Source organism: Cetorhinus maximus, chromosome 6, assembly GCF_964194155.1.
Source record: "Cetorhinus maximus chromosome 6, sCetMax3.hap1.1, whole genome shotgun sequence".
Taxonomy (NCBI): domain Eukaryota; kingdom Metazoa; phylum Chordata; class Chondrichthyes; order Lamniformes; family Cetorhinidae; genus Cetorhinus; species Cetorhinus maximus.
In genome coordinates, this window is record NC_135884.1 from 100714435 (window position 1) to 100739598 (window position 25164).

At 39.5% G+C, this 25164-nt stretch overlaps 1 protein-coding gene across 1 annotated transcript in view; it reads right to left on the reverse strand.

Annotated features, from left to right (window-relative positions):
- Positions 1 to 1231: 1231 nt before the first annotated feature.
- Positions 1232 to 25164, reverse strand: part of pard6a (par-6 family cell polarity regulator alpha) — a 99712-nt gene continuing 75779 nt past the window's right edge. The window contains exon 3 of the mRNA XM_078544202.1: positions 1232 to 4383. Within this exon, the coding sequence (XP_078400328.1) occupies positions 3539 to 4383 (845 nt within the window). The 3' untranslated portion in view covers positions 1232 to 3538. The remainder of the gene's footprint in view (positions 4384 to 25164) is intronic.

Here is a 25164-nt window from a genome sequence, read left to right on the forward strand (position 1 = left end):
ATCTGCTCCCTTTGGAGGAGCAAAATATTTCATGACCTCTGCTTCCACAAGATTTCCCTTTGGGTCCTTAACAGGCCCTACCTTTTGCCATAGCTGACCACTTGCACTATCTCTTCAAAAACAGGTTTTATGGTTCAGTTTAGTGTTTCTTATTAATCATTCTCTCAACCTTTGTCCTGTTATTTAGGGGAGATAGTGGCGTAGTGGTAGTCACTGGACTAGTCTGTAATCCAGAGACCTAGGTTAATGCTCTGAGGATATGGCTTCAAATCCCACCATGGCATCTGGTGGAATTTAAGGTCAATTAATAAAAAAAAATCTGGAATTGAAAGCTGGAATTGAAAGCTAGTCTTAGTAATGGTGACCATGAAACTATTATCAATTGTTATAAAAACCCATCTGGTTCACTATTGCCATTTAGGGAAGGAAATCTGTCATCCTTACCTGGTCTGACCTATATATGACTCCAGTCCCACAGTAATATGATTGACTCTCAACTGCCCTCAAAATGGCCTAAAAGACTTCAAGGGCAATTAGAGATAGGCAACAAATGTTGGTCTTGCCAGAGACACCCACATCCCAAAGAATACTTCCCAATAACTTCATGGTTATTAACCAAATATTGCTACCGACATTTGTCATAAGCCTTAGTTTATAACACCAGTGCTATCCAGGACACATTGGAAAAAGATACAACATCCAAAGCTAAAGGATCATGCTTAGTTTGTAGCTGAACACTTTTCTACACACTGTTGCTGCTTTACCCTACAATTGTCTGTTCCAATCTATTTGCCTAGATCCCTTAAATCACAAGAATTATTTTTTCCCCCAGTTGAGAATTTCACTTTTTAAAAAAATCTTAATTACTCAATCTAGCATTAACAACAAGGGGCAAACAGGCTTAGAGGAGTTACTGAACACGACATTGAAAAGGAACCAAATCAACATTTGAGAAGTTAAAACATGAAGCTCATCGACAGCAGAACCTTCAGCTAAATGGATGCTGCTACTCTAAAACTTCCTCTAAACCCCTTTGCTTCCATCTCTTCCTGCTTTTAAAAACCACCCAAAAATCCCTTTATGGTCAACCCTCGATCTCGTTCCCGGTTCAGTAGTTTGCCATATGTCAATCTGTGAAGTACCTTGGAAATTTTGTGCGCCTCACCGGTCCTGTATAAATGCAAGTTGTAATAGATTACTGGTGGTTTACAAAGCCTAAAGACACACCAGCCCTTGTTAGAATTTTTATTTGAATAATCATACATCTATGTAACATTCACAATATTATACAGCTTGAACCATTAAGACTGCTAATCTGTTAAATATTATAAATACAAGGTTTGTACAGTTTAAGGGAAATCAGGTAGAGGCGAAGGATGAGTGGGGTCAAATACAAAAAAGTAAGAAAAATATTGCCCTCATTTCATAAAAAATTTATACAAAATATTCCCAGTTAGATAAAATTGCCCCCATCTCTTTAGTAAACAGATTAGACGTATAACAAATTGACAAAAATACATAGATGGTCTAAAAAAACCTTCAGGAAAGTTATACCCTACCATTGAACCCTGCTGACTTAGAACTACCATAAGTAAAATGTGATTGGGGGAACCTCCATTAAAATATAATTAAAATAAGGTAATGGTGAAAACAAATTCTGTGTACAATGTATTAAAGTGATTAGTCATTTATGTTGAAATGAAAATTAAGAGAGAGAATTCCTGAAAGCATTTTCACTTCAATTTGCATTTTTTCCCTGAAAGCTTGAGCCTTTTCAGTATTAAGGAAATATTGTCTTTAATAAAGAGTTTTTGGCAGTCCCAGTTGTGTTTTGGGAAAAAGCAGAGCCAAGAAACACTATGCTCATTCCACAGGAAGCTTATTAAAACTGCCAAGTCATTGTGCTTCAGACTAGTGGAAATGCTTTTGAAGTGCGCAGAGATGCAAATACTTTGATTATTGCTTTTAATCCAGTGGTCAGTGAATGAACTCTGGATTTAAATTTTAAGCATATTTGGCTATGTAACTAACCAGCTGAGACTAATAGAAAAATTTAGTTGGTATTTCTTGATGTGCTTTTCCATACAGGGAAGAAATAAACCCCATTTTTATTGTTAAAGGCCCCTTGTTACCAAGGTAAAGGGTCTGCATGGCTTGCATATGGAAAGCACTCAGTATTTCTATCATTTTTAATGAAGGAAGATTAGTCATGCTGTAAAAGTTTATATTGAAACAGACTGGAGTCTGTTCTGTTACAAAAGCTTTAACGGTCAGTCAATATGTTGGTCTAGTAGAAAGTTGTTCTAGGAATTTAGACTGTCCACAATTTTCTCAATGTGGGAACACTTTTTAAAAACAAAATGAAAAAATCATACCTTCATGGCATCCACTGAATTAACTCCAATCTTAGTTCTGCAAAGAATTAAAAATGTAATAGCCATTTACACAGCCAATGCAGATGACAGTGCTGCTTCATTTAAAGATAGAATCAAGGTTTTCCAGTCATCTAGAGCTTCCATTTTACGGATTTTGTTTATTGAGGTTAAGGTCAAAGAAACTCTAGATCAATTATCAATTTTTGACTTTAACTACTGTAAAATATTAACCAAGGAAAACATTTGGGCTTTCAATCTACAGTCTCACACATCTCATGTTGAATATTGCTTTGAAAAAATAGGCTGTAAAACAATTACAACATAAAAGAAGATATCAAGCAGCATGATAAAGAGCACTGAAGTCAGCAGGGTCTCTTAAGATACAGGTAGATGTTTGACAGATTACCCTCATACCACCAGAAATGAAAAAACTTACAGCAGCATATCTATAAGTTTAAATAATTTTCAAAGCACTCAAATATTTTCCTCTCAGGGAGGAAAACAGCAATTTTGAGAAAGGTTTCACTAGTGTTCCACAGAAATTTCAGTACACAGTTTTGTAATTATATTTTCCATAGGAAAAAGGGGCTATCAAATAGGAAATGGAAATAATAGGAAATTGCCAAGTAAGGTTTTTTTAAAAATTGATGTTTGTAGTAATGAGGTCACTATAAGATGTGCAAGAATTGTGGTATGAGGTTACTGAACTTAACTTTTTAAACACTTGTTTTGCAATTTCACAAGATACATTTGTGTGTCTTCAGGTCACATGTAACATTTGTTCAATTGCAACTGTATGAAGTGGTGTATTTCAGTTTTATAAAATTGGAATTGTTTGGGAGGTTGGCTCCTAAAGTGATGTCTTAGCTAAGTATTTGGTAATGACCAAAGTTATTAAATGTCTCATTTCCAAAATAATATGAAGCATAATTCTCTGAAAGATCCTTAATGTAAAAAGTGGTTGCAATTTTTTCCTCTTGCTTTCATATTTGCCAATACCCTTTTGATTCACCACTGACAAATATTGCTGGGTGAAAGTAAATTTGATTCCAACCTCCTTAACAAGGCTCCTGTCAAGCTCAACAATGAATTGACCAACAAATATAAAGTTTTATTCTGAATGCTCTATATACTAAAAAAAGTGACAGAACAGGGGAGAAGGTCTATAGCGTTATCATTGTTCCATCTTCTCGCATGTTTCCATGGCTTGAAATTATTTTGCTGGGACTGTCACTGTTTGTGTTCAAAGAGTTTAATGAGCCTTTGTATTTACTTTCTTTGTTGTCTAGCAGCGGGCTGTTTAAAGAGATGTTATGCTGCAGCTTTTTGGTTAGGTCTCCATTCACATAATTGGGGAATACTGTTTTTGGAATGTATGACGGCATGTCATTTTCGATTATTATATCACCTTCATCTTCACTCTCTCCTTCTGCTGTACTGTAGTGGTTATAGTTTGAAGTAGTTGTTATGGCATGCTGGCTTGGTGTACTGTCTGTTGACACACCAGAGCTACCAGAAGCTCTGCTGCTGCGAATAACATTATTTCGTTGATTTGCTGGCTTCACAGTGATGATCAAATTGTGACTGTTGGCCACCATCATGTCAGTCACCTGGTCCAACGACTTCCCAGCAACATCAATTCCATTTACCTCTAGTATCTCATCATTCACCGCGAGCAGGCCTGTGCTCTCTGCTAAGCCACCCCGGACAAGCCGTGAGATGAAGATTCCTGGAACTTTCTCCACTCCTTGAGGGGTGACCCGTACACTCACCCCATCACGAATATAGAATCCAAGTGGTTTGTCAGAGCCATGTTTGTGAAGGCGAACTCTACGATGAGTTTCTGGAAGGATGTCTACATCAATAATAGAAGAGATTTGTCGGAAATCCTGAGGCATTCCAATCAAGATGTGAGGCTTTGACTTGTGATGGACAGGGCGCAGGACATGAAGACCTTTTTTCTTGCGCAGGAGGGAATTGGTTCCGAATGCTCCACAGTCACCTTCAGCTGCAGAAAGATGAAAATATTTGGTTACTTTTCTGCATCAGCAGTAACATTTGAGCTTACATAGAACAGAGCAATGAACAAAGTTATATCCATTGAGTTTAGAAGAATGAAAGCTGGTCTTATTGAAACACAAGATCCTGAGGCGACTTGATACTGGGCGTATGTTTCTTCTTGTGGGAGAGATTAGAACTAGGGGACACAACTTAAGAATAAGAGGTATCCCTTTTAGGAAGAAAGAGATGAGGAGAAATGTTGAGGATTGTTAGCATGTGGAATTCTCTTTCCCCAGAAAGCTGAGGAGGCAGGGTTATTGAATTTATTCAAGGCTGAGTTGGATTTTTGATAGACAAGAGAGAGTCAAGGGTTATGAGAGGCAGACAGGAAACCGAAGTTGAGACAACCAGATCTTACTGAATGGCCTACTCCTAAGTCCTAGGCTCCTATGTCAATATGATTCGCCCCCCCCAGTTGTAGAACTGTTCCCAACAGAGTGAATCTCCCAAATGGTTTATAATAAATTTCAAACTGTTTGGAAAAGTGTAAAAAGTACCCTTAAAGTGACAGTTAAATAGCTACACTGTTACAGAAAGGTATGTCTTAGGATAAATTGAGAAGTGTAAGTTTTTACTCTTTGAATTTGGCATCTTCAATGACATGTTGCCATACAGGTTGATCACTAGTGAGATTCATTCTCTACAATCATTTATCATCGTGATAAATAAAGATAATAGAAAACTAGAAGGGAAAGAGTGAAGGCATAATTCACTCCACAAACCTTCCTTACACCTCCACCAATTAGCCCTCAGGGCATTCTGAAACACCTGCTCCCATCAAAATGAAATGTGACCATTCCAAGAGGCACTAACCTTCTCTCTCAACAGGGAAGTAACTGTGGATAGGAAACAATGATAAAACTTCATGGTTGACAGTAATAGATAAATTTACTACTCATTTGTATGACTCCTTCTATATCCACCTCCATTCTCTCCACCCAACCCCCACACCCTGGAAGAACTTAAAAATATTTTCTATAGTAAGTATTCTTTCATATCATCTTTACATTAAGAACTACAATTTAGGTTCCACACTGATGGTACAATTGAATCAAGCATTAAAAAGCTTATATTAGGAATGAGATTAAACAACTTTTCCAACACTGTTTTCTCTCTAACCACCACAGCCCACCAGCCAACCCCATGGGATTCACAATGGTAGTAAAAAAAAGTTATAAATTGTACATCACAGCTAATCCATCCTCAGATGAGAATATATCATACTACATTGTCCCGGTGGCCCTTTTGACTGACCTGAAAATCCATTTTAACTGGACTTAAGTGATTGGCAACCCCTGGGACTTCAACCCTTTACTGCTTGAGCTGATAAAACATTGCTGCAACTGCTGTCTGCCAGACTACTTCAAGAGATTAACTTTTCCTTGTGACAAAATAGAATTTCTTTATGGTCAGTTTATGTTAATGTAAAGCCTGGCAACTTGAAGCAATACATTTCTCATGTAGGGCCAATCCAATTAACATTTGGATGGTAAATTGAAAAAATAAAAATCAATGTGGAGCACCTTGTGGGGAAGAGAAGAGGACCAAGTGTGTATCAGGTCAATTGATTTCTGATCAATCCATTAAATTGTTTGTTAATTGCTTGTTAGTCTATTACAAAGTGATTCTACTTTATTTGGACTAATTAGCTTACAAGTATGCTTTGATTTATCATACCTTCTAAGATATAACAAGACATCAAGATCTAGTTTTCTTCCCCTTTTTGCTGAAAACATGCATACAAATATGCACTTTAAATTGAATATTAAATTCACATTGCATCAAATTCAGTATTTGAAATGTGAGAAGTCGCTTCAAGCCTTACAACTCACTGACAACATAACTTGATACATTGCTTGACAGATGTCATGGATAACTATTTAAACCTCAATGAATATCTTGAAAGCAACTGTGATGTTACAATGGTCATACAGTCCTTCAGATTTGATGAACATTTTATTTGCTGTCCTGTAGTGTAAGTATTTGATGATATTTAAACTTTAAGGCAATTATTAAATAGATTAAGACAATGAGTGCATTCTTCTTCTCCACCACCTCCCCAATGTAGAGTCCTTTATTTGGATTTCAAATTTGTTGTTTTTCTGCCTGCATTGCAGGATGAAAATGCAACATTCCTGTAAAGCTCAAGGAAAGATCTCAAAAATCCTTCCATTAACCTAAATGCATATTATTGAGGGGGTTTATTTTTTCATGGGATGTGGATGTTGCCAGCTAGGCCAGCATCGTTGCCCACCCCTAATTGCCTTCGAAAAAGGTGGTTAGCCACCTTCTCGAATCACTGAAGTCTACGCGCTAGTCGAAACCACAGTACAAAATTCAAATCACTTAACAGTATTCTAGTAACATTTCAGCCATTTTATGTGGCATTGTTGCAAGAAACCTTGCCAAAGGGAAAAGAATTAAACCAATAAGTTGAGCTTGACTTCATTACCAAAACAGATCACTGATGCAAACTAGTTCACAAGAGTAACTATGGCTTTGAAAATTCTCAAATAACTGCTTATCACAAAGACATTTGAAATCATATAACACGTTTTTGTTCCAATCAAGAGCACAGCTCATTCCTCAAACCAATTGACCAGTGACCAACAAATTCATCACCATCTAATGCAGTAGATGCCGATTTGCTGAACAGGGGTTCTTTTCCAACTTTGCTGCATGGTCAGTGACCTCAGGGAATGGATTGCTCACCTATTGTAGAACCAAATGAAAAAAGGGATAAAAAAATTTAAGTGGGTTCTACAACAGGCAGTCAATCCATTCCACCAGGTCACTGCCCAGCAGACTTGTAAAATGCTACCTTCAATATGATGCAACATAATTTGTGAAGCTGGTTTTAACCCCTTTTATGTACCATGACAATCAAAAAAGCCGATACCAAGTTAAATCTTAAGATGCTTTTTGTCAGTTTGAACAATCAATAAGCGCAAAATGAAATCTTTACTGTTGTCCTTCTACAACAGCTCTAAAACCAAATATAACGTGATATTTGATTAAAAAGCAATATATTGTTCATCACTTCTTACAATTCTATGTTCAGGTTACTACTGACTGGGTCAAAAATAGTCCCAGTTCAGAATCATTTGGCCCATTGTGCCTCTGCCAGCTGTTTAAAAGAGCTATCCAATTAGTCACATTACTCCACTTGCTTAAATCTCAAATTTGAAATGTTATCTAAGCTGGCTGCAGAGGAGAGACTAATCTTTATATTGCAATTATGCTCCTTGTAACCTTTTTACAAACATACACTGAAGGGAAAGTGTTTAACAAGAATTCTAGTTTTTAAACAAAATTAGAAATGAGTGTAGCAAATACAAAGTTAAATTAATAAATTTGCAACTGGAGTTGATCTTTGCAGATTGAGGCCATTCTAGCATAGGCATAATAGCAAATCATGTATTTCAGATGATAGTAATCAACATTTTTACCATAATCACTATCACATACATGGATTTAGTGTCTGCAAAAGCTTTGCCAGACAGGAGAAATGTTTTTAAATGCTTGTGAAAAAGCATTCTTGAGTAATGCTCCATTGAACTACAGTAGGAAGGCAATTGAAAATACAATTTAGCATTTCAATATCTGGCAGCTTTCTCGAGCACTAATTGATTTTAAAGCATAACAGCAAGACTTACTCCAGACTAAGTTCTAATTTTTTTTCAAAAATATACTTTATTCATAAATTTGTAAAAGCACATTACAAAACATTGAATTGAAAATTACAGAGTGCAATAAAATTCAACTTTTCTCCATATAGCATGTTCCACTCGAGGTGCCCCAATACAACTGCAATATTCTTGGTATACGATTCATACATTTCATGTCAGGTATACAGTTACAGTTTCCAGCCCCTTGGTGTACTTTGGCTGAAAGGTCTTAGACAGCAGCCTTTCCCCATTGTGCCTCTGCGGCAGCTCCCCAAACTTCAGCACTAAATATTCATCTGAGAATTAGTAGTACAATAGTTACATTCAACTCAGATAATGCCGACCAGGAGATCTCCGATTCAATTCCCTATGATCTAACTAATCTCAGTTGTAACACAGGAAACAACTGGTCCCAATATTCCTGTATCAGAAGGAAAAACAAAACGCGGCAAGACCTTTACAGGATGGCGTATGCAAGATGGAGAAGTGCAAGACTCTGCTTTAGAGCCCACTAATCAACCAAAATCATGCATTCTTACTACCAAACTGAATACATCAATTGCCCAAATTATACTCCACCTACCACCTTGTTGTCCACTCATTTAACTTGTTAAAAGATTGCCTTGGCTCCATCTTAGAGTCTTGGAACTTAATCTTTTCTACGCAGAAGTTCAATTGTTCAATTCAATTTCAGAATACACAATAGATACATTCCAATGAGAAAGATCATTTCCAAGAGGACCACCCACCATTTGTGGTTAACTAAAAAAGTTAAAGACAGTATTAAACTTAAAGAAAAAGTGTAATTGTGCAAAGATGGGTAGCAGGTCAGGAGATCGGACAGAAAATAAAGAACAGCAAAGAATGACAAAAAGAGGAGGGAAAAGAGGAGTACATGAGAAAGCTAGCTGGAAATATAAAGACAGATAGTAAGTTTCTATAGATGTTTAAATAGGAAAAGAGTTACAAGTGAGCATTGATCCTATAGAAGGTGAGTCTGGGGAATTAATAATGTAAAATAAGGAGAGCACAGATGAATTAAACAGGTAATTTGCACCGGTCTTCACTATGGAGGATACCAATAACATCCCAGACATAGCTGTAAATCAGGAACTGGAAGGGAGGGAGGAACTCAGGAAAATTTTAATCACCAGGGAAGTGATATTGAGCAAAACTGTTGGGAGCTGCATGCTGACAAATCCCCAGGTCCTGATGGACATCATCCTAGGGTCTTAAAAAGAAGTGGCTAGTGAAATAGTTGATGCATTGGTTTTAATATTCCAAAATTCCCTAGATTTGGGAAAGGTTCCATTAGATTGGAAAATAGCAAATGGAATTCCTTTATTCAAAAAGGGAGACAGAAAGCAGGAAACTATAGGCCAATTATTTTAACATCTGTCATAGGGAAAATGTTAGAAACTATTAAAGATATTATAGCAGGACAGTTAGAAAAGTTGAAGGCAATCAGGCAGAGTCAACATGGTTTTGTAAAAAGGAAATCACTTTAACCAATTTATAGGAGTTCCTTGAAGGAGCCATGTGCTGTGGATAAAGGGAAATGTGGATGTACTGTATTGAGATTTCCAGAAGGCATTTGCTAATGTGCCACATCAAAGGTTATTGCGGAAAATAAAAGCTCATGGTGTAGGGAGTAATATTGGTATGGACAGAAGATTGGCTAGGAAACAGAAGATAGCCATAAATGGATATCTTTCTGGTTGGCAAGATGTAATGAGTGGTGTGCCACAGGGATCGGTGCTGGAACCGAAACGGTTTACAATTTACACAAATGACTTGGATGAAGGGACAGGTGGTATGATTGATAAATTTTCTGATAAGGAAGGAAGGAAAACAAGTTGTGAGGAGAACGTAAGGAGGCTACAAAGTGACATAGATAGGTTAAGTGAATGGACAAAGACCTGGCAAATGGAGTATAATATGGACAAATGTGGAATTGTCCATTTTGGCAGGAAGAATAAAAAAGCAGCATGTTATCCAAATGGAGAGAGACTGCAGAGCTCAGATGTGTCCTAGTGCATGAAGCACTAAAGGCTAGTATGCAGGTACAGCAATTAAATTAAGAAAGTTAATAGAATGTTGTTTATTGTGAAGGGAATTGAATACAAAAGTAGGGAGGTTATGCTTTAGTTATACAGGGCACTGATGAGACCATATCTGGAGTACTGTGTACAGTATTGGTATCCTTATTTAAAGGAAAGATGTAAATGCATTAGAAACAATTTAGAGAAGGTTTACTAGACTAATACTAGGAATTAACAGGTTGTCTTATGAGGAAAGATTGCACAGTAAGTGGTAACCTGATCAAAACCTTTAAAGATCAGGAGGGGCCTTGACAGAGTGCATATTGAGGAGGATGTTTCCTCTTGTAAGAGAATCTAGAACTAGCAGTCACAGTTTAAAAATAAGGCAGTCATTTAATGTGAGATGGAGAGAAATTTTGAGGGCCATGAGTCTTTGGAATTCTTCCTCAAAAGGCAGAAGCAGGGTCCTTGAATATTTTTAAGGCAGAGCTAGATAGATTCTTGATAAACAAAGGGGTGAAAGGTTATTGGGGGTAGGGGCAGGTTACAATCAGATCAGCCATGATCTTATTGAATGTAGAGCAAGCTTGAGGGGACAAGTGGCCTACTCCTACTTTATGTTCGAATAAAAACCCAGTCCAAATTTAGGGAAGGAAATTCTGGAAAATTCCTCTGCAACCTTTCTGGGCAATCAAAACAAGTCCAGGAGATAACTCTGGCCCCAAGTTCTATGATGTAACAATCCTTTGTAAGAGGTGACGTCCATCTAACCAAGACCAGGCCCAGCTCTCAATGGAATTCAGCAAATCGGCATCTACCATGTAAGATGGCAGCCTGTTCTTCTTAAGGGTCCATTATTCTCTAGGAAAAGGACCACCTTCTGACAACTACCTACATCTGGCCCTATAAAACTTGAAATTGTGACCCTTGGTCCTCCTTAACCCATTTAACTGGAAGTTATCACTTGTTGAAAAATGTTACACTAGCATGCCAATATGAAAGTTATAAGTTTTCCAACATCTAATCTACGCTTTTAAAGTTTTTGGCCTGTCCACTGCCCAGTAGTCAAATGAGAAACACCGGGTTTCATTCATTTCTTCCAAAAGCACTATTGGAAACTCAACATAACAAAACTTCTCCTGACAGCACACAATACAGGATTATTTCATTGGTCTAAGTGAAATAAAAACCAGTACCAGTTGAGCTGCTCACAGGCAATATCAACTGCCAAACTCACCCAAGATTGATTAAATGAATTGTTAGGGCAAATTTACAAACACTTCAAGTGAGGCAGCCATATGACATCTTGCCTTTGCACTATTGCAGTTTGGACCAGTTGGTGTAAATGCACAAGGACATAAGTCATTAATTATTAATGTTCCTACTGTATGACTGCTGCTGTTTAAAATTCCTATTGTTACATACTCAAGAATCCAACTCAAGACAAGTCTGCCTGAAACATGCTGCAAAATAGGAGGACCATTTGCTCATTAATTTAGCTACCTTGAGTCATATAAAGAGCACTGATTACACAAATTGAGAGCTGTTTCTATATCGCACTAAAAATCTAAGCATGTCGCGCTGATTTCCGAAATGTGGCCTTAGTGCAACCAGCTTGAACCTTTTCAGGATTCTGCATCTTCTTGGCTGCTGGGCCTTAGCAGATTCTAGCCAATTAACTTTTGGTTGCAGCTGACTACATCAGGCTTGTGCGCTGGATGCTGATACTGCTAGCATGGTATTTAGCACAATATAAAAGCAGCTTAGGGCACCAATTTTTTTTAAAAAGTGCATTAAAGTACTAAGAAAATGGTTTTGTTCAGTGTCCAAGGATGTTTTCCTTTCAAAAAAAAAATCCCAGGCCTGCAAGAGGGCAAGTATTTTTGAATTTAAATTATAAAAATACTTTTGAACTTTATTTTTACATATGGAAGGAAGAACCAGGTCTGCCTAGAATAGAGCAATATTATTAAACAAAGTTGATCAATTTACTAGTCATACATGACAAGGAAAATGTTCACATACAGTACACAGTTTAGAGATTCAAGCTATAATTTCTTGGCATGTCGTAACTGTCTGACTGGTGGTTGGGAACTGGCCAAAGCTCCAGATTACTTTAAGAACAAGCCTGCTTTTATCCATTAAAAAGTTCTACTGGGCAAAGTTATCATTTGTAGTCTTATAAACTTTGCTATAGTTATATAAATGAACATTTGCTCCCCACAAAATTCTGCAGAAATTGATTTCCTGTAGCCTTGCAGAAGGGCACTAATCTTCACAGAAAATATTGCTTTACCAGTCATATGCAGTATTTTGCCTCTCTCCCTGCCCCCAGCCGACAAATTCAATTTGCAGATTGTTACAATATGAACCAGACCTACATCTACATCCCTTTTATTCTTTCCCCAACAATAATCCATTTTGTTCTAGCAAATTAAAACACAAATTGTTCTTTTCCATCCTCAAACGTGGCAGCTTGCCTTAGCGCACATGTAATCTATATGTAACACCAAGATGCTATCTTGTGGCTGGGGTCAGTCATCCTTTAGGATACTGCAACTTCTGAAGTATGAAAAGCAGTAGCTTTAGGGATCCAGTTCTCTTTATTCTATTTTCAGAGTGATATTGAAAGACCTTATAAAATGTATATCAAGACAATCCTTTATAAACTCAGATCTTAGTGAAGGTGTTTTTAGTTGCAGCTTTGAGCAAGAAACTGTGTTCATCTCTAAAACAGATCCTCACCCAGTTTTGAAAGATGCACTAAATGATAGAGCATAAAGCAGGAAACAAGATGCCAACTTACAATGAATTTTAAAAAAGCGTTTAAGGAACATTTTTGAATTGTAATTACATCAGCACGTCAGTGATGTAACTCCAACTAGGAAAGGGGTAAAGCATTCTGAAGTAGCGTTATAGAACACCTGAACTCAAGAACTGAAGGCAGGGCATCCCGAAAGACGAAGTAATAGATTATAACAACCATCTGGCATCATGATGCATGTTCCTGTAGAAACAAAAGTATGCTCATATCTATGGAGCTCCTGAAGAATGTTGTTTTAACAGCTTTAAACCCAAGAACCTCCTTTTTATACATCTTGAGATCTTCAGCTGCATGGAACAAAAGATTTCATTGAAAAATCATTCTGTTGCTTCCATTCCGCACTGGTCAGTCTTTGCACAAGTGTCTGCAGACGAACACCTATATCTGAACAGTCTCCAAGTGAACCATAGGAACCTGCTCAGAATATATGATGTGTAATCATTACTGCAGCTTTTAGGGTTTTTTAAATTACTTGCAATTAAACAACTCACTGGAGGAGGTGGCTCCACAAATATCCCCATCCTCAATGATGGAGGAGCCCAGCACAGCAGTGCAAAAGAGAAGGCTGAAGCATTCGCAACAATCTTCAGCCAGAAGTGCTGACAGGATGATCCATCTCTGCCTCCTCCGGAGGTCCTCAGCATCACAGATGCCAGTCTTCAGCCAATTCGATTCACGCCACACGATATCAATAAACGGCTGAAGGTACTGGATACCGCAAAGGCAACATTCCAGCAATAATACTGAAGACTTGTGCTCCAGAACATGCCACGCCCCTAGCCAAGCTGTTCCAGTACAGCTACAACACTGGCATCTACCTGGCTATGTGGAAAATTGCCCAGGTATGCCCTGTACACGAAAAGCATGACAAATCCAACCCGGCCAATTACCACCCCATCAGTCTACTCTCCATCATCAGTAAAGTAATGGAAGGGGTCACCAACACTGCTATCAAGCAGCATTTGTTTAGCAATAACCTGTTCACAGATGCCCAGTTTGGGTTCCACCAGGGCCACTCAGCTCCTGACCTCATGGACAAAAGAGCTGAACTCCCAAGGTGAGGTAAGAGTGACTGCCCTTGACATCAAGGCAGCATTTCACTGAGGAGCCCTAGCAAAACTGGAGTCAATGGGAATCAGGGGGAAACTCTCTGCTGGTTGGAGTCATACCTAGCACAAAGGATGATGGTTGTGGTTGTTGGAGGTCAGTCATCTCAGCTCCAGGATATCACTGCAAGAGTTCCTTAGGGTAGCGTCCTAGGCCCAACCACCTTCAGCTGCTACATCAATGACCTTCCTTCCATCATAAGGTCAGAAGTGTATGTTCACTGATGATGGCACAATGTTCAGCACCATTCGCAACTCCTCAGATACTAAAGCAGTCCATGTCCAAGTGCAACAAGACCTGGACAATATCCAGGCTCGGGCTGACATGTGGCACGAATGTTAATTGCCACTTAAGTGTCAGGCAATGACCATCTCCAACAAGAGAGAACCCAACCATCACCCCTTGATGTTCAATGGCATTACCATCACTGAATCACCCACTATCAAAATCCTGGGGGTTACTATTGACCAGAAACTGAACTGGACTAGCCATATAAATACTGTGGCTATAAGAGCAGGTCAGAGGCTAGGAATCGTGTGACGAGTAACTCACCTCCTGGACAAGTGCAGCTCCTACAACAGTGAAGAAGCTGGACACCGTCCAGGACAAAGCAGGCCGCTTGATTGGCACCATATCCACAAACATTCATTCCCTCCACCACTGACGCACAGGAGCAGCAGTGTGTACCATCTACAAGATGCACTGCAGGAATTCACCAAGGCTCCTTAGACAGCACCTTCCAATCCACAATCACTACCATCTAGAAGGACAAGGGCAGCAGATAGATGGGAACACCTCCACCTGGAAGTTCCCCTCCAAATCACTCACCATCCTGACTTGGAAATATATCGCCGTTCCTTCACTGTCGCTGGGTCAAAATCCTGGAACTTCCTCCCTAACAGCACTGTTACACTACATGGACTGCAGCGGTTCCAGAAGGCAGTTCACCAGTACCTTCTGAAGGGCAACTAGGGATGGGCAATAAATGCTGGCCCAGCCAGCAAAGCCCACATCCAGTGAATGAATTTTAAAGAAGTATCAGGAATCCACTTCATACACAATTAAGGCTTAAATGAACAAGTGCCCAGATGGCATGAAACAGTAATGAGTTATGAAGGACAAAGGACTGGGAAATACCCCTTAAAGGGTGTTTGCACAAAAGGAGATTTTAGGTGTTTAGCAGTCCAGGTCAAATAAAAGCAAAATACTACAGATGCTGGAAATCTGAAATAAAAACAAAATGCTGTAAAAACTCAGGAGGTCTGGCAGCATCTGGAGAGAGAATCACAGTTAATGTTTTGAGTCCAACAACATTTTGATGCTGCCAGACCTACTAAGTGTTTCCAGCATTTTCTGTTTTTAGTTCAAATCAAATGGCAGTTTCAACAATTGATGAGACAGGACAAAAGACAAGCATTTATATAGTGCCTATGACCAAGGCCATCCCAGAGTACTTGAGCCAAACCATCAAGCACATTTTTGAAGTGATGCAATGTATGAAACATTGCAAAATGGCTGCCAACAGCAAGGTCCCACAAATAACGTGATAATGAATGGGTAATCTGTTTTAGTGATGTTAATCGAGGGACAAGTGTTAGCAACTCAAATACTCTTTGAATCTTGCCATCAGATCCCTAAGGGGTAGATATGGCCTGTTTAATGTGTCATCCAAAAGATGCCACCCAAAACAGCGCAGCATTGGAAGTTTAGCCTGGATTATGTGCTGAAATGGGACTTGACCTACAATCTTCTGGCTGAGATGACAATAAGTCACAATGAAGCATCCTATTATGAACATGGAATGGATCAGAATGTTTGTACTTTTACGTACAGAATTGGTCTATAAAGGATGCTATTTGACAATGACCAGACCTTCTGATGTACTGCATAGTTTGTCATGTTCTCACATGATACATTTAACAGAACAAAGTTGTGGTATATTCCTTCCAGCACCTCTAGTGGTACCCTCAGCAACAAGTGTTACACCATTAATAATCGTCACCCTGAAATGTTCAGAAACCTGTGATATGCAGCAAGTTGCCCAATAGTTCAAACAGGAGAGTCATGTTCAAGTTAACGTGTCCTCTCCACAGCTGCTGCCAGACCTGCTGAGTATTTCCAGGGCTTGTTTTTGAAAAATATTCACCATTTTAAACAATATAAAGTCATAAATGTTGCAAATACGTTAGCTGGCTTTAAGTCATGTGTACATGAAATCTCAATGTTATGTATTAGGTATCTACATTAAACAGTTTTTAATGGGATAGCTCTCTGCAATGGGTGAAAAAAAACAAATGTGGATAGTAGATGGTCAGTGAACATCTGTAGAGATATAAAAAGAGGTTGATGTTTCAAACAGAATCCTTCAGGGAGTTGGTTTCATTTGGATTCCAGAAGACTGATGTCTGTGCTGTGTTTTGCAGTGTTGCTAAATCCAGCTCTTACCTTAGCAGTAGAGTCAGTAAACCAATTAGAGGTGCTGGTCTGCTAAAATCCAAAATAATGTCTCCCTTAGACTCAAGGATGGTGCTAGAGGACTGGAGACTTGTTCAATAAAAGGGTGTAAAGATAAGCCCAGCTACTACAGGCCAGTTAGTATAACCTGGTGGTGGGGAAGCTTCTAGAAACGATAATATGGGATAAAATTAATAGTCACTTGGGTAAACGTGGGTTAAGGAAAGCCAGCTCAGATTTGTAAATGGCGTTTATCCAACTTGCCTGAGTTTTTCATGGAGATAACAGAGTTGATGAGGCTAATGCTGTTGTGGTGTACATGGACTTCCAAGAGGCACTTTATCAAGTGCCAAACAACAAGTTTCTGAGCCAAGTTAGAGCTCATGGAAAAAAGGGACAGTAGCAACATGGATTCGAAATTGGCAGATTGACAGGAAACAGTAGCGCTTAATGAAGGTTTTTCAGACTGGAGTGGAGTTCCCCAGGGATCAGTGTTAGATCCCTGCTCTTCCTGATACATATTAATGACCAAGACCTTGGGTGTACAGTGAAATCATAATGAGTCAAACTCAGATGACTCAAAATTCTAGTTCTGTCGAAGCCGTCAACCATTCTTGCCAGCAGAATAACAAATGCCCATAGAACGATGCCAGTGATGAGCCAAAATTCTGCACTGGTTACTCTGGATTAGCCAAACTTGTCCAAGCTTGACATATGACCTTACCAACCATAGCAGAGTTAGACCACGCAAAAAGGGTAAAATCATGGAATGCTGAGCAAGCCATCATTTGTCATTAAGACCTTCCAGTGAAAGGACATGCAAAACCTGAGAGTATGGTTAAACCTGTGAGAAAGTTTAAGTGTTGTCAAACAGAAAGAAGACAAAGCTAATCCAGCAAGTGGAAAACAGTGACATGAAGCAGAAAGCAGACAGAATGAAAACGAAGCTTTGCTAACATGATATAAGGTGGCCCAAGCAGAGAATGTTCTAATCTCTGGTCCAATCCTGCAGGAAATGGGACTCACCCTGGCAAAGCAGCTGGGCCACATGCAGTTCTCCTGCAGTGTCAGATGGCTGGACCAATTAAAAACAAGGCATGGCATCATCTTCTGCGAGACAAGCGGTGAGGGTGTGGTAGTTACGGCAATGATGACACATGATTGGCTCCAAAATGGTCTCGCTAACAAACAAGTATGCACCAAGATATTTTTAACATGGATGAACCTAGAATATTTTACCGTCTTTTGCTAGGCCGCTCTGATGTTTAAAGGTGAAACATGTACTAGTGGGAACGAGAGCAAGGAATATGTCAACATGGATGGCACTGAAAAACTGCCACTTCTTGTGACAGGCAAGTCCAAGAAACCATGTTGCTTCGCAAATGTCAAGACACTACCTATGCAGCATGAGGCTAACAAAACTGCCTGGATGACCTCCGGCCTTTTTCAATGCAAAGCCCCAGCCTTTTGCAAGTTCAGGTCACTAAAGCATGAACAAATTGAATAGACTTTTTCACACATTTACTGTGTTTTCATTTTGACATTTGAATCTATCGTTTTAGACACACTTTAGTTTATAGACATATCAGGTTACATAGAGACGCATTCATGTGGAAATGGGGCTGCTCAGTTATCATGAAGCTCTATTTAAAACACAAATTTGGAAGCGGCTCCCCTGGGATTCGACTCATTGGGATTTTACTGTATTGTAAATGGTGAGGATGACAGTATAGGACTTCAAAAAGGATATAAAACAGGTTGGTGGAATGGGCAGAAAGACAAGTAACAGATTAAATTTAAGTGCGAAGGGATTCATTTTGGTAGAAAGAATGCAGAGAGACAATATAAAATAAAAAGGTGCAATTCTAAAGGGGGTGCAGGAGCAGAGGAACCTGGTTGTTTATGTGCATAAATCATTGAAGGTGACAGGACAGGTTGAGAGCATGGTTAATAAAGTATACAGTATCCTTGGCTTTATTAATGGGGGCATAGAGTACAAAAACAAGGAAGTTCTGTTAAGCTTGTATAGAACACTGATTTGGCTTCAGCTTGAGTACTGTGTCTAGTTCTGGATGCCACACTTCAGGAAGAATGTGAAGGCATGGGAGTGCAAAGATTCATGAGAATTGTTCCAGGAATGAGAAACTTCAGTTACATGGATAGACTGGAGAAGCTGGAACAGTTTTCCTTTTCTCTTTCGTGAAGAGAAGGTCGAAAATACTTGATGGAAGCACTCAAACAGAGTAGATAGGGAAAAACTGTTTCCATTGGTGTTAGGATAGAGAACAAGAGGACACAGCTTTAAAGGTAATTGCCAATATGAGGAAAAACTTCACACATTTGAGACATGCAACTGTCATTAAGTATAGACATTGAACAAAATACTAGCTGGTGACTACTTTCAATAATACATGGTGCATTCTTTGGAGAGCAAAGCACCAATTTCCAAACTTTCTTCTGAACAAATGGGGAGAAGCAGAGCACTGGAACTCCCAGCTTCAAGTGGAAGATGTCAGTCTTTGTTTTGTAAATGCAGTTTGCATTTACAAAACAAGTTAAGGATCTAGGTGCACTGTCTGGGATTGGTGGAGGCAGATTCAATCAAGACATTCAAGACAGAATTGGATTATCAGAAGAAGAATGAAGGACGACAGGAAAAAAGGCAGAGGAGTGGCACTAGGCAAATTGTTCCTTCAGAGAGCCATCACAGACACTACAGGCTGCATGGCAGCCTCCTGTAAACATTCTGTAATTCTGGGATGTAGCATTAATGCAAAAGCACAACATTAAAAATGTCTTAGAATTCAGCTTTAGCTAGATTTAATGATCATTTGGCTGCAACAATTGATCTGTCCTGTCAAAACTGAAACCTGTTTGAATCTGACAAAGGGAAAAAAAATGACCTTAACATTACTACCCTTTGTTTCTTTTTCTATATATGATATCTGACCTGTGGTGTATTAGCATTTTCAGTATTTTGCTGCATGGATTAGTGTGGTTTCTTTGTAAATGAAAAATGAGGCTTTGTTGGTTGATCAAATTAGCAATATTAAGATAGGGGTGGAAATATTTACATACTGAAATTATTTTATTTAAAAAGCTCTGCTCAAAAATCTACCTTACTCCAAGCTTTCAGGTTGCTGTCCCACCTACAAACTCCCAAGATCCTCAGTGTCGATTGCTCCCAGCTCTGTACCCACCTCTAAAACTCAATTTAAATCCCTCCAGTCTGGCTTCCACTTACTTACAAACACCAAAATATCTCTAGTCAAGAGCTACAAACAATATCCTGTCTTGGTGCTTTATAATTAGCAATCCTCTTAGTCAACCATATTGAATGCTGCATTCTTCAATGCCTCCCTTCAATTGTCCAACTCCATGGGACTAAAGTAGCATTCTTTTAATCCTATTTACCTGGAAGTACCTGGTGTAACTCTGATAATCACTTCTATGCTCCCCAGTCACTTCTGGGGTTTCCCAAGAATCAATCCTTAACTGCCTTTTGCATCATCATTCACAGGCATGCAGGGCAACTTTCACACACAGGTTGATCATTCCAGCACCTCTCAACTACCTCGGTATTATCAAACTGCTTATTTGCCATCAAGATATGGAGGAGTTAAAGCCCCTGGCAAAGAACAAAACCATAAAGTTTACCTCCCATCACAAACGACATTTCCTTCCTGGAATTCATCCTATTTTCTGGCCACTTTCTTGGGTTAAACCAGATTGTTCACAACCTCAGCATCTGGTTTCAGAGTTGAGCTTTAAACCCACATATTACTTACTAAAACTGATTGCCCGCTTCTGCCCCCAGGCTGCTGAAACTTTTATAGATAACCACCACCTCCACATTTGACAGCTTTAACACTCCTTGCTTTCATCCTTCTCAAACCCCGTCACACCCAACTTGTGCTGCACACCATTTACTTATCTTCTTGCTAATCTAGCATCCATTCCATTACCCAATTTATAGAATTTACAATATTCTTCCATTCATGGCATTGCTTCACCTGCTCTTCCAGCACCAAATCCACACTAACGTTCTCTTCGTGACTTCAGCTTTTGTGCATCTCATCCCTCCCTTCACTCCATTGGTTACAAAGCCTTCAATTGCCTCAGTTCTACTGACTCCTTTAAGTCCCTTCATATTTCAACTATTTTCAAAGTCACTCTTTAAACAAGCTGCTTCCTAATCTCTCAGCTCAACATCTAACCTCATGACTGTTTTTACAAAGCATGTTGGGATATTTCTGCATATAGCACCTTTCACATGAAAACTGATTTGCATTTACAGAACAAAAACCAACATCTTCCAATTGAAGCTGGAATTTCCAGCGCCCTGCTTCTCCCCATTTGTTCATAACTTTGGAAATTGGTGCTTAGCCCTCCATAGAATGCACCATGCACTGTTGAATATAGTCATCGGGTATGTTGTTCAATGTCTATACTTACTTACAGTTGCATGTCTGTATTGAAATACTTAGATTAGAGGAATCGTGCCTAAATCAATTACAATTAAAGCCTGTTGCACTAGTTTTAAAATAGCACTGAAAGTAATCAACTTTCAGAGATGCACGAGTTGCATTTCCAGCTACACATTAAAAAATACAGAATCTTAGTCTAGGATTTAGAATATCTGCATGCATGTTAACATGGTACATGTGGAAATAAATAGGAGCAAGGGGGTGCTTGGAAATGTGTCCAAAAGTAGAACTAAACCAAGAGTTAGCATAGCAGGGTTAAATGAGTAATTCAGCTATGGATATAACTTTTCAATGGTAAATGGGTTAGTTTTTTTTTATAAAAGCAGAATGTGGTTCATCTGGATAACATTTTAAAATTATTTTGCTGCCAATTTCTTTCATTGTTTGTTTTCTTTATTCATTAGAATTGTCTAACTTGATACACTTGAGCTGTTAATGTTTAACACGTTACCTAGGTTGATGGGGGCGGGGAAGGAAAGCATTTCTGGTATTAAGTGGCTCCATAAAATAGCTGTGATAAATCTGCATGTTAATTTTCAACAACTCTTATGCCCTTGATTTTTGTAGATAGTATTTATGAAGTTCTAAAAAACAGGCAAACATTCCAAAGCAAATTACAGTTCATCAAAGCCAATACTATTAGTTTCAGTTTAAATTGTAAAACATGTGGTTATATATACAATGATAGAGTTCATAGAAACTTGGATCATAAGAGGCCACCATTCAGCCCATTGCTCCTGTGCTGACCCTTTGAAAGAGCTAATCAATTAGTCCCATTCCCCTGCTTTATCCCCATAGCCCTGCAACTTTCTCCAATTCCCTTTTGAAAGTTACTGTCTACCTTTTCAGACAGTGCATTCCAGATCATAACTTGTTGTGTAAAAATACACCCATCTCACCTCTGGCTTTTGCAATTACCTTAAATCTTTGTCCTCTGGTTACAGACCTTCCTGCCACCAAAAGCAGGTTTTCCTCATTTACCAAATCTAAACATTACATGATTTTGAACATGTCTATTATATCTCTCCTTAACCATTTCTGCTCTTAGGGCTATGGGATAAAGCAGGCAGTGGGACTAATTGAATAGTTCTTTCAAAGAGTCAGCACGAGCACAATGGGTTGAATGGTAACCTCCTCTTATGCTCCAAGTAGAGCAATCTTAGCATCTTTAATTTCTCCATACAACTGAAGTTCCTCATCCCTGGTACCATTCTAGTAAATCTCCTCTGCACCCTCTCCAAGGCCCTGACATCCTTGCTAACATTTCGTACCCAGAGTTGGACACAACTCCAGCTGAGACAGATTTTTTTTTTAATGTTTAGCATAACCTTGCTTTTATACTTTATGCCTCTATAAAGCCAAAGATTCCGTATGCTATAATAGGCATATCAACAAATCCTGCCACTGAACATAAACCTCCTGGTTTCTGTTCCTGCATCCTTTTAATATTGCACTATTTAGTCAATATTGCCTCTCCTCATCCAAAATGCATCACTTCATATTCTTTGAATTAAATTTCATCTGCCATGTGTTTGCCCATATATGTCCACATCTGCTATCCTCAGTTTGCTACTGAGGAATTTCATGTCATCTACAGCCTTAGGAATTATACCCTGTAAACCTAAGTCAGGGGAACTCCACTGTATTTCCCCCTCCAGTCTGAAAAACAATCATTCAACAACATTACTCTGCTCTGAATCTTAGCCAATTTCATATCCATGCTGCCACTGCCCCTTTAAATCTCATGGGCTTCCTTTTTTTAAAAAAAATTAAGTGGTACTTTGCCACTTGTGGCAGTGTTAGCATCCCTACCTTTGGGCCAGAAGCTCGGATCTCAAGTCCCACTTCAGGACTTAAATGGCCAAGAAAGGTGCTTTCGTAATGTGGCCAAACAGCCTGTGGCTCTTTCCAATATGCCTAACGACAGGCAGTAGGACTGTTTCCTGTAAGCCATACTGCAGAAGGCAATGGCAACCACTGCAATACTTTGCCAAACAATCATGGACCAGTCCATGGTCGCCAACACACCTGGAGGTGGTGGTAGTACTTACCAAAGCCTTTTGAGATTTCATATACACAGTAAACACCACCTTCAACCATCTTCTGTTACTTAAAAGAACTGCACCAAGTTAGTCAAAAGTTTCTGGATAATCAGGAGGAATCATCCAAACATGAAGTGGATTGCTATTCTACCTTCCATTTTGATTTGTGTAGTTGATAATACATAATTTTAGTCTAATGTAGTTACAGTTAGTTATTTGCACAGCAACTTCCATCTAGTTACAAGAGCTGGGGTTCATCATTCTATCCATCTACTAAATTACAGTACAAGGTTGAAGTATTTTTTTTATTTATTTACAGGATGTGGGCATTGCTGGCTAGGCCAGCATTTATTGTCCATCTCCAATTGCTCTTAAGGCAGTGGTGAACCAGCTGCAACCCGTGGTGTAGGTACACCTATAGTGCTGTTAGGGAGGGAGTTCCAAGATCTTGACCTAGTGACAGTTAAGGAACAGTGATATAGTTCCAAGTCAGGATGAGGAGTGACTTGGAGGGGAACTCCAGGTGGTGTTTCCATGTGCCTGCTGCCCTTGTCCTTTTAGATGATAGCAGTCATGAGTTTAGAAGGTGCTGTCTAAGGAGCCTTGGTGAGTTGCTGCAGTGCATCTTATTAGATGGTACACACTGCTGCCACTGTTTGTCACGTGTTGGAGGGAGTGAATGTTTGTGGAAGGGGTGCCAGTCAAGCAGGCTGCTTTGTCCTGGATGGTGTCAAGCTGTAGTATTGCCTGGTCAAGTGCAGCTCCAACAAGTGGAGTGTATTAAATTATTCTCCTGACTTGTGACTTGTAGATGGTGGACAGGCATGAGTCAGAAGAGTTACTTGCTGTAGAATTCTTAGCCTCTGACTTGCTCTTGTAGCCACAGTATTTATTTGACTAGTCCAGTTCAGTTTGTGGTCAATGATAACCCCCAGGATGTTGATACTGGGGGATTCAGTGACGGTAATGCCATTGAATGTCAAGGGGTGATGGTTAGATTCTCTCTTATTGGAGATGATCATTGCCTGGCACAAATATTACTTGCCACTTGTCAGCCCAAGCCTGGATATTGTCCAGGTTTTGCTGCATTTGGACATGGACTGCTTCAGTATGAGTCATGAATGGTGAATGCACAATGTTCAGCACCAATCATCAGTGAACATCCCCACTTCTGACCTTATGATGGAAGGAAGGTCATTGCTAAAGCAGCTGAAGATGGTTGAGCCTAGGGCACTACCCTGAGGAACTCCTGCAGTGTTGTCCTGGAACTGAGATGATTGATCTCTAACCATCACAACCATCTTCCTTCGTGCTAAGCATAACTCCAGCCAGCAGGGAGTGTGTGTCTCCCCCACCCCCGATTCCCATTGACTCCAGTTTTGCTAGGGCTCCTTGATGCCACACGGTGAAATGCTGCCTTGATGTCAAGGACAGTCGCACTTACCTCTGGAGTTCAGCACTTTAGGACCAAGGCTGTAATGAGGTCAGGAGCTGAGTGACACTGGCAGAACTTGAACGGAGTCTCAGTAAGCAGATTGTTGCTTAGCAAGTGCTGCTTGATAGCACTTTTGATGACCCCTTACATCACTTTACTGATGATAGACGGGGCAGTAATTGGTCAGCTTGGATTTGTCCTGCCTTTTGTTTACAGGACATACCCGGGCAATTTTCCACATTGCCAGGTAGATGCCAATGTTGTAGCTGTAATGAAACAGCTTAGCTCGGAGTGTGGCAAGTTCATGAACACAAGTCTTCAGTACTACTGCCAGAATATAATCAGGGTCCATAGCCTTTGCAGTATCCAATACAGCCTTCAGCCGTTTCTTGATATCACATGGAGCAAATTGAATTGGCTGAAGAATGACATCTGTGATGCTGGGGACCTCTGGAGGAGGCAGAGATGGATCACCCCCTTCTGGTTGAAGATTGTTGCAAATGCTTCACTGATGTGCTGGGCTCCTCCATCATTGAGGATGTGGATATTTGTGGCACCTCCTAATCCAGTGAGTCGTTTAATTGTCCACCACCATTCACGACTGTGGCAGGACTGCAGAGTTTAAATCTGATCCATTGGTCGTGGAATCACTTATCCCTGTCTATCACT